Source organism: Psammomys obesus, unplaced genomic scaffold (assembly GCF_907164565.1).
Source record: "Psammomys obesus unplaced genomic scaffold, mPsaObe1.curated_primary_1811, whole genome shotgun sequence".
NCBI lineage: Eukaryota > Metazoa > Chordata > Mammalia > Rodentia > Muridae > Psammomys > Psammomys obesus.
In genome coordinates, this window is record NW_026593286.1 from 30560449 (window position 1) to 30570530 (window position 10082).

A 10082-nucleotide genomic window follows, 5' to 3' on the forward strand; every position below is an offset into this window, starting at 1 on the left:
TTTTTGAAAGCTTTATTTATGTATTGTACATGAGCGCTCTATCTGCATGTACATCTGCACGCCAGAAGGGGGCACCAGATCTCATTATAGACGGTTGTGAGCCACCGTGTGGTTGCTGGGAATTGAACTCAGGACCTCTGGAAGAGCAGCCAGTGCCCTTAACCGCTGAGCCATGGCTTCTCCGAGCAGTGGCGGCCCAGGCCCTTGTTCCTCCCGCCCCCTCACTTCTGCTTCCGTGGAAATGGTAGACCCAGGACCGCCCTGGGTGCCAGGAGGCACGGGTGGAAGCTTTGCTTCTTGGATAGTTTCCTCATTTGTGAAGTGGGGATCCCAATTTCTTGCCCTCGCTTCCTTACAGAGTTGGCTGGGCCTCAAACCAGGTAATGCCAGTGGCCATTCTGTGTGAAGTGCAAGGGGGCCTGGGTGGCGGCGGTGTGTGCCGTGACCCCGGACATGCTGAATCGGAAACCTGACCTCGGGGTCGCTGGGCGTCTCGCGGTGCTTTGCAGGGGCTCAAGGCAGCGGCCTCGCTCTGGATTCCCCCTGTCTGCAGCCGCCGGGTCTGGGTCGACTGAGGACTGTGGCGGAGCTGGCAAATCTTTCACCGATGGTTTAAAGGGTCCTGCAGCTATTTTCATCACCTACTCAAGGTAGATTTATTGCTGAAAGAGTCTGGCAAGCCCCGTTTGGAGCCACGCTGTAGCAATACCTCCACTCCCGGCATGCACCTCTGCCTCCACTCCCAGCTTGCAGCTCTGCGGAACGATGTGGGTCTGTCTGTCTTTCAGCCAGGGACTCTGGAAACCTCCAGGTGGCTGTGCAAGAACTGGAGGTCTGGGAGGTCCCACAGCCAGCCTCACCTGCCCTCATCATTCTCATCCTTGCTGTCACTGGCCCTCAAAAGCCTGGGGCTGGGCGCCGCTCTCCCCGCACCCTGGGTTTGCTGACCCAGGGAACCTGATGGATAGCCCAGGGCCATGTTGGCTCGTTCCCAGGAGGACCTTAACTTCATACGGATCTTTGGAGGAATTCTAGAACGCGCTCTTTCGATGCTAAGCCGGATCCATCCTTCCTAGCCAGATTCCTCTGGAGTCGGAAACACGGGCTGGAGGAGGTGAAGCTCCAGCCAGCCGGGTACTCACTCCGCAGCTGTGCGCCTCGGCACGGGAAGGAGGGCAGGGGCGCCGTGGGTAGAGGCTGGGCACAGCCCGTTTCCCTTCGCCCGCAGCGCGGCGAGACTGAATGTGTGGCTCAGTCTATGTGGGAGCAAGGAGTCTCGGTACGCGGCATCGCCTGGCTCATCAGGTTCTGCCTAACAGAACCAGGTGTGCGGGAAAAGCGCTAGACATTTTAACTGTTGAAAGGAGGCCAAAGCGACACCTCTTTATCCATCAGATACGGACTCAGACCGCCCCAGTCATGTGCTTTAGGCTAGCAATTTAGGACTGTCAAGGAGCCTTTCCCCTGCCCTCCTCTATGGTTTTCTTCTCATCCTTTTTTCATTTTGTTGTCCTCTCTGTCTCTGTCTCTCTCTCTCTCTGTTGTCTGGGCACAGAGAGGATACCCAGAGTCTTCTTCTATCCCTCTTTTTATTTATTTATTTTTCCTTTTCTTATCTTCTTTTTGAGACAGTGTCTCTCCTCATAACCCTGACTAGCCTGGAGCTTTCTATGTAGACCAGGCTGGCCTCGAACTCACAAGATTCTCCCTGCACTGGGATTACAGACGTGCGCTCTAACTCCCCACCCACCCTTTATCATCTTAGTTTTTGAGCAGGTTCTGTCCCTGATCCAGAAGCTTACCATCTGGGCTAAGCCAAATGGCCAGCAAGCCTGTGGTATTTACCAACCTCCATCCCTAAACGCTGGAGTCCCAAGTACTCGTGGCCATACTTAGCTTTTAGATGGGTGCTGGGGATTTGAACTCAGGTCCTCTTGCTGTCACAGCAAGTGCTTTTGCTCACGGAGCCATCTCCCTAGCCCTCCTGTGATTTTTCACAAAAGCCCATGGCGGTGGGTGGTGGGGTGGGAGGGACGAAGATACCATTGCTCCCATTTTATAGATACACTGAGGAAGCAGGGAGCAGAGCCTGACCTAACAGCTTATTGGGAATCTGAGTTTTACAACAAGTCCTATTTTTTCTTTTTAAAGACAATCAGGGGGACAGTAGGGGAAATGAAGTTAAAACCAATGAAAACAGTGGGATCCAAGTTTCAGCCTCTGAGCACCATATACTTCCTTAACATTGATTTATTTTTTTTTTGTCCCTGTGATCATAAGCCATTGAGCGTTGCAATTAGTAATTATGCTGGAAAAAAATCTAGGGAGGTCTGTAATTAGCATTTATTGAGCACTTGATCTGTGCCAGAGACTGTACTGTAGCCTTGAACTCCCACATACGCTCCTATGAAATATGAAGTCGCTTAGTTTTATAAATGAGGAAACTGAGGCCCAGAGAGGTCATAGGGCTTTGAACAGCGTGCTATCAGCACACGTTCTAGTCTACAGTCTCTCTGTTTTCTGTGTGATGGTCTCCGTTCCTTGGTAGTCGGTGTCAGCTAAGTCACTGAGTCCATACTTAGGAAGTCTTGATGGCCCTCCGCAGGGATCCGCCTGCCTCTGCCTCCCGAGTGCTGGGGTTAAAGGCGTGTGCCACCACCGCCTGGCTTTTGAAACTTTATTTTAAGCTGTTAAAAATAATCCAAGCGTCTGTGAAGCCAGCCGCTCACGAAATCAACAGGTATGGGCTGGGCAGATGGCTCAGTGGTTAGAGGGGCCAGATGTGTAAGTGTCAGGACCAGAGTTTGAATCCCCAGAACTCACTCACATGCTGTGTGGGAATGGCAGCTCGCTGAGACTCCAGCCTCAGAGGATCCTCAGGGCAAGCTGGTTACCAGGGCTACCATATCAATGAGCTCTGGGTTTGATTGGGAGACCTGCCTCAGAGGATATGGTGGAAGAGTCACAGAGAGTGATTCCCAACATTAGCCTCAGGCCTCAGCACACATGTATGCCCACACTCGTACATGTATGCTCCCACACAATCAACATGCGTTTACACACACATACACACACACACACACACACACACACACACACACACACACAATCAGCAGGTACCTTGTTCATAAGATGGTCTCTGTTGAATCCAAAATGAGGGGACGACAGGCAGGAGATGGTATTTTGGGGGTACACCTGAAAGATCCTGCCGTGGCCTGAGGCTCTTGGGTATCCCAAGCCGACTGTCCCGGAGCAGCAGGGAATCCTTGATGTGTCCTGAGGGGCAGGTCACGGGTTACTCCAGAGTTCTAGAGGCTGCTCAGTTGGCTTGGGAGAGGTCTGATGGTAGTGAGCGCGTCTTGCTTGCTTCTGCCGGCCTCATGCTCAGCCGCCCTCTGAATCTAACCCAGCTGACCCGCAGTATTTATTTCTTGAAGTCCTACTAAAAGCCCACCCTCCGCTAGGCCGCAGGGTGGACGAAGGGGAACTTGACACTGATCCCTCCCATTTGGGGAGATGGATCTCCCTGGGCTTAGCTCTGAGTGTCAGTGTGATGTGGGGTCAGAAGGCCATTTGTGCCCAGAATTGTTAGAAAATCCTTTGTAGAAGATTTAGATGTACATATGTAGTCTAGATTAAAATTTATGTATGTTTGTTTACATATATGTATATCTGTGTGTGTGTGTGCATGCACGAAGGTTGTAAAATTAAAAAGGGCATCATGGGAGGGCAGGAAGATGTCTTGAGGGCGGGGAAGAATTGAGAGGGCAATGGACCGTATAGTAAGGCAGAAGGAGGACTGATAGCTTATCGGCACGAGCGAATGGTGAGACGGAACTGTATTATGTTAAGTGCAGAAGCATGGGAGGGGGGAGGAAGGGAGAGAGAGAGGCACACAGGCAGAGAAAGAAGAGAGAGAGAGGGAGGGAGGGATATAGAAAGAGGCAAGCAGAAGAGGGGATGAGGAAGCAACATGTCTGGGTTCTGTAGTGAAGGGCCTCTGGGAGGAGAAGCTCCGCCCCTAGGCCCAGGGCAGGGTAGGCCAGGCAAGCTCTGCAGCTAGGGACCTAACACTCACTGTGAAGACAGATGGATGAGGAGCAGTTGGGCAGAGGGGGAATGAGGACAGGCTTTCACGTCATGGTTCTCAACCCGTGGGTCTTGACCGGAAGTACTGAGCAATCCTTTCACAGGGGTCGCTTATCGGCCATCCTGCACTTCAGATGTTTACATTATGGTTCATAACAGTAGCAAAGTTACAGTTATGAGGTAGCAAGGAGACAATTTTATGGTTGGGGGTCTGTACAGCATGAGGAAGTGTTTTGAGAGGTCGCAGAGTGAGGACGGTTGACGTAAGTCTGAAGATGCCCCAATGAAACCTGTCCCTTTGCACACTAACATAAACATTAACTTAGAAAACTTTTAGAGCTGGGCATGGTGGCCTCCTGCCTTTAATCCCGGCACTCGGGCTGAAGCAGGAGGGTATCTGTGAGTTGGAGGCCAGCCTGGTCTGTATATTGATTCCCAGGCTAGCCAAGGATAGATGGTAAAACCCTGCATCAAAAAGCAAAACAAACACACAAGCCACTGCTTCCTGGTCAAGGAGCTGTTTTCTCTCCTTTCCCAGGTAAACCCGGCAAAAACACGGCGCAAGCCAGATTTCTCTGGTCCTGGTGGTGCTGAAGGAACCGCAAACAGCAGGGTGAGGGCAGGCCTACTCTCATTCCCAGCGATTCGCCAAGTAAAATATAGAGTGTCCAATCAAGTTTAGGTTTCAGACAAACAAGGGATGCTTTTTAGTAGGAATATGTCGCAAACACCATGAGTTTCACTGTTTGTGTTGGGGTAGTGTGTCGGTGTGGTGACTGGATTCCCAGGTCAGGCTCCCCTGTGTCTGCAGAGGGCATTCGGGGTTTCTGTCGGGCAGAGGGGTGTTCATCTCTTTCCGGAGGAGACGGGTCTGGAGAGCTGCTGTTCTGAAGAGGACCTGAGATGGCCTCAGACGGGGAACTTGGGGATTCTGGGGAGAATGTGGCGCTGTGGATACAGGAACTATCGGCCTTGGGGGTCCCACTCTGCTTCTGGCTGGCTGAGGTTGGACACATAAATACTTTGTGTCTTTCCATCTCCTTTTTGTTTTGTCTTGTGAACAAAAGGCACAAGATGGCTTTAGGACAGGCCATCTCTGAGGCCTCCCTCTGGAGTGGGTTGAGAAGCACGCTCTGGACTGGGGTGGGAATGGTGAGCTCACCCCGCAGGGTGAGCGGGGACAGGTGCCCTTGCTTGTGCAGGTGCCAGGGAGGAGAAAAGCCACTTGCTGGGATGGAGGCCTGGACTTCGCCCTCGTGCAGGACTGGACCTTACATCCTGCCGTTTCTGGCATCAGTGGCAAACACACCTTCCCATCAGACTGGGAAGGTGGGGGACTGGTGTTCGCTCTCTCCCGTTTCCCCACTGACCTGCACGCTGGAGCCTGGCCACAGTGTCGGGGGGCCATGTCCGCAGAAGGCCTCGGAGGTATCTCTTGGCTGAGTACCCAGGCTGCATCTGCCGGTGGATCTGGCTGGCTGGCTTGCTTCGGAAGTACAGGTAGGGTTGCCAGGCTCTGTCCTGCTCCCTCTGTGGGGACACCAATCAGGAGACAGCACGGTGGCTGAGCCCTGAGACGATGCTCGACAGGCTGGCCCAGGACTCACCAGCAAGCCAGAGACCCCCGAAGGGGCCAGAAGGCACCAGGAGCGTATGCCTTCCAAAAGCCCAGGGCGTGAGCCCTGAGAGGCCCCCGAAGACACACAGTCAGGGAGAGGACAGTGACAAACGCCAGACCCCATCTTCAGCTAGGGCGTTGGGAAAGAATAAGGCCTCAGGAGAATTGCTTCAGCTGAGGAAATCAAGCTAGGCCCCTCAAAGCGGCCAAGACTCAGTGGGAAGCATGCATGCCACAGCCCCAGAACGCTATGTTTTTCATATGAAAACCGAGACAGACAGAGCTCGTCTATGTTCACAGGCAACCCGGCAATTTGAAAAGGTTTGACGGGTTTGCGTTTCGATTCAGCCAGATGATGGTTCTTCTGGGACTCTTCCTTCCACAGTCAGTCCCTTAGTGCAAGACACATGGGGGATGAACAGGCAACACTTAATGCTTGGCCTGGGATTCATATTGCATGGAGAGCTTTCGCCTCGTCCTGTAAGGTGGACAGAGCCTGGGCAAGGCAGGGACTCTCAGAGCTGGTGGATTAAGCCCATGCTGAGCCAAGTGGCCGCGGCACAAGCTTTAATCCCAGCACTGGGAGGCAGAGGCAGGCTGGCCTCTGAGTTCAAGGTCAGCCTGGTCTACAGAGCAAGGTCCAAGACAGGCGAGGCTACACAGAGAAACCTGGTCTTGAGAAACCAGGAGTAAAACGACAACAAAACACGAATAACAAAAAGGGTGGCAGGCTTTACTAACTGTTCGTGGCATCCATGATTGCTGGCTGAACATGACCTTAGAATCCAGGCTCCTAAAATGAATATTTTAAATTTCTTTGTCTTATTTTGTACGTGAGTGTTTTCCCCGAGTGTATGTAGGAGCACCCTACGAGTGCCTGACGCCTGCAGAGGCCGGAAAGGGGCCCGGATACCCTGGAATTGCAGTTTTCCGCACGTGAGTCACCACGTGGGTGCCAGGAATTAACCCCTACAAGAGCAGTAAGCTCCCTGAAGTGCGGAGCCACCTCTCCACCCTCCTGAATTTTCTTCCTTAGTGAAGGCATGCTTTATATGTGCCATGTGAAGAGCTTAGAGTTTCAGTTCAATAAAAGCTGTATACGCCTTCGTAACCACCATAGACAGCAAGATGCAGACTATCCGCAGCTGCTCAGGACTTTCCCAAGCCACTTCCGCAGCAGCTTCCCTCTGCCCACCAGACGGTCGGCATTGGCTTCTAAGCCGGTTTATAGAGATGGACACACACACACACACACACACACACACACACACACACACTCAGACATCAGATACTCATTGGTGCTCCATGAAAGTGGTTCACAGTGTTCCAGTGAGAGCTGGTGTGAGGATGGGAGGTGCCGTGTTTACCCACTACTCCTTAGGGAAGCAGTTCCCACAAGACCAGAAAGCAGCCTGGCAAGACAGGGTGTCTCAGCCCATTCACTGCTGCTGTAACGGTCTCTGAGCGTGGGTCATTTGTAAAGAACAGAGGTTTGGCCAGGTGACGGTGGTGGTGATGGTGGTGGTGGTGGTGGTGATGGTGATGGTGGTGGTGGTGGTGGTGGTGGTGGTGGTGGTGGTGGTGATGGTGATGGTGGTGGTGGTGGTGGTGGTGGTGGTGGTGGTGATGGTGGTGGTGGTGGTGGTGGTGATGGTGGTGATGGTGGTGGTGGTGGTGGTGATGGTGGCATACACCTTTAAATCCCCACACTCCAGAGGCAGAGTCAGGTGGATCTCTGAGTTTGAGGCCACCCTGGTCTACAGAGAGAGAGAGTGCCAGGACAGCCAGGGCTACACAGAGAAACCCTGTCTGGAAAACTTGACAAACAAAACAACACATAAACGATAGCTGTTTCCTGCAGGTGTGGGTGGCCCAGGGTGGAGCGGCTTTCATCTTGTGAGGGCCTCCTTGCTCTCTCATCCTCGGCAGAAGGCATTATGTGCACCGGTCACAAATGACAGCTGGGCATGGGGCTGGGCTAGGCGTTGAACTCACCCCTGGCAATTAATCCGGTCTCATGGTTAACTACATCAATCCACTCATGAGGGCTGAACCCCTGGTGTTCAGATCACCACCTAAAGGACCCCTTGTCTCAGCTGACTGTCTCCGAGTGCCCTGTCTCAGCCCTGCTCACCCTGCGATGGCTGTGAGTCTGGGCGAGACCCTCCCCACCCCCAGGGTTAGCCAGTGTTTCTACCGGTCAGCAGCACCTTTGCTGCAGTGCCTGCTTAAGCTGCAAGCAGTCGCGGAAGGCCTTGTCCCAGGCCGGGCCCACTTCCATGTCGTTCAGCTGAGCCTCTGAAAGCTGCTCTCGGCCACTGTGTTAGTTCCCCGAGGCTGCTATAACAACTCACACAATAGTGACTCAGCCAGTTCTCAGGGAACAGCGTATCGTCTTAGAGTTAGGGCAGGTTAGACGCTTGAGGTGGGTCCCTGTGAACTAACACCCAGGCGTGGCCCGGCCTGTGCTGCTGCTGGGACTCCTGGGACAGAAAGGTCCCCTGAGGCCTCCAGCTTCCCAGGAGCCCCGTGTTCTGGGCTCACGCCCCCTCCAGGCCAGTGACTGCACAGGAGTCTTCTGCTGTGTCCCTCCTCAGCTCCCTTCTGAGTCTTTACGTTTAAAACAAAATACACACAGACACAGACACAGACACACACACACACACACACACACACACACACACACACACACGCTCCTGTGATTTTTTTCCAATCCCAGTTTCTTTAGGCTCTGTTTTAGTTTCTCTCAGTCACTTCTTGAGGGACGACTGTGAAGTTATTTAACAGAGCCTCCTCGGTGGGTGAGGGGGCACAGGGAAGACAGGACCACCGAGGGGGCCTCTTAGCGTGAGAGCGGTTTCCATGTTTCCAGTGTGCACAAGTTAGTGGAAACAAGACAGCGCAGAGGAGTGGTCTGAGTAATTACAGCCTCCTGAAGGTGTGTCTTACGTACGCATCGTGACGGCAGAAAGAATGAAAGAAAAATACCGAAATTTGAGAAAGAGCAAGGTTACACTGCTGGGCACAAGGGTACTCGTCCTTCTCTTCTAATATAAAGTCCAAATTCTAGTGATGTGGTTAGATTACATTTACAAAAGGGGGAGCAAAAAGTTAACTAACTTTACTGCATCCACCCTCCTCTTGGCTGGCGTATTTTCCTAGTCCTCTCTCCCCAGTAGCGTCCTACACCTCACACCCACTCAGAGAGAGACAGAAGGGAGCCGGGGAGGGAGTTTCTGGAAGAGAGAAATAAACACGGCAGCAGGAGGCTGGCTGCGGTGGGCTCAGGCTGCCCGGCCTGCCTCAGCTTTGCCACTCAACCCTCTCCAGGCTCCTTCTGAGACAATTAGTGTGTGCAGCGCGGCCTGAGCCGCCTTTAATGAGAGGCTTGCTCGGACAGGCTGCCTTTCCACGTCTACCAGGCCTGTGGAGGCAGAGGGGCGGAGGGGGCTCCCAGGCCCCGTGCTGCCTTGCCTCGGCACTGCTGACCACCCATCCCAGGGCAGGGGGAGGCTGTGGTTAGGGCTCAGCATGGCAGGGCTCAGGAAGCTCAAAATGGCCTGGGCCAGCCAGGGGTGCCCATACTGCAGAGAGTGGCTCAGCCTCTGGGTGCAGAGAGAGATGCCCAGGAAGGACAGGGCTGGTAGGCCAAGCCCTTCCCAACTCAGCCCTCAGCAGATTCTCCAGAAATACTTGGCAGCCAAGAAGAGTCCATGCCTGGCGGATTCCCCTGGGTTTCCCTCTGCTCGCCCTGGGATCCTGCCCACCTAGGCCTGGGTCTCTACTTATTATCCCCCACGAGATTTCATTTAAATTCTTCCTCCTCCAAGAAGCTGCTCTAGACTTTCCCAGTCAGAGGTAGTCGCGGTGGGAGGGCGCCCAAAGCGCAGACAGCAAAGGCCCAATTAGACAAATGAGATTCCTCCAGACTCAGAAGCTCCGGCACAGAGAATCAACAGACTGAGGGAGCCCGCAAAACGGACTGTTTCTAATAAAGCATTTCTTCTGACAAAGGACTGCTATTCAGAATACAGAAGGAGCCCAGCAAAGTCAACAAAAATCCAGTTTCAAAATGGGCAATTTATGCAGACCCCTCTCAGAAGAGATCCAAATGGTCCAGAGACTTGTAAGAAAAGTGCTTAATGCCACCAGCAGCAGAACGTCAGCGAGAGATCGCCTCGTCCCAATTAGAAAGGCTATATTATTGCAAAGAATGAAAGGGCCAGGAGATAGTTCAGGGGGTAAAAGTGTTTGATGCTGGATGGGCTGAGTTCAATCCTTGGGACCTACATAGGAGGAGGAGGGAACCCCTTCCCCCGAGTATGCATACACACACACACACACACACACACACACACACACACACACACACACA

At 53.2% G+C, this 10082-nt stretch overlaps 1 protein-coding gene across 1 annotated transcript in view; it reads right to left on the bottom strand.

The window, feature by feature from the left end:
- The window catches only part of Kiaa2012 (KIAA2012 ortholog), a 79591-nt gene that overhangs the window by 58074 nt on the left and 11435 nt on the right, over nucleotides 1-10082 (bottom strand). The window contains exons 3-6 of the mRNA XM_055616799.1: nucleotides 5460-5619; nucleotides 3121-3276; nucleotides 861-957; nucleotides 475-578 (exon numbers count right to left, since the gene is read on the bottom strand). Of these exons, the coding sequence (XP_055472774.1) occupies nucleotides 475-578; nucleotides 861-957; nucleotides 3121-3276; nucleotides 5460-5619 (517 nt within the window). The remainder of the gene's footprint in view (nucleotides 1-474; nucleotides 579-860; nucleotides 958-3120; nucleotides 3277-5459; nucleotides 5620-10082) is intronic.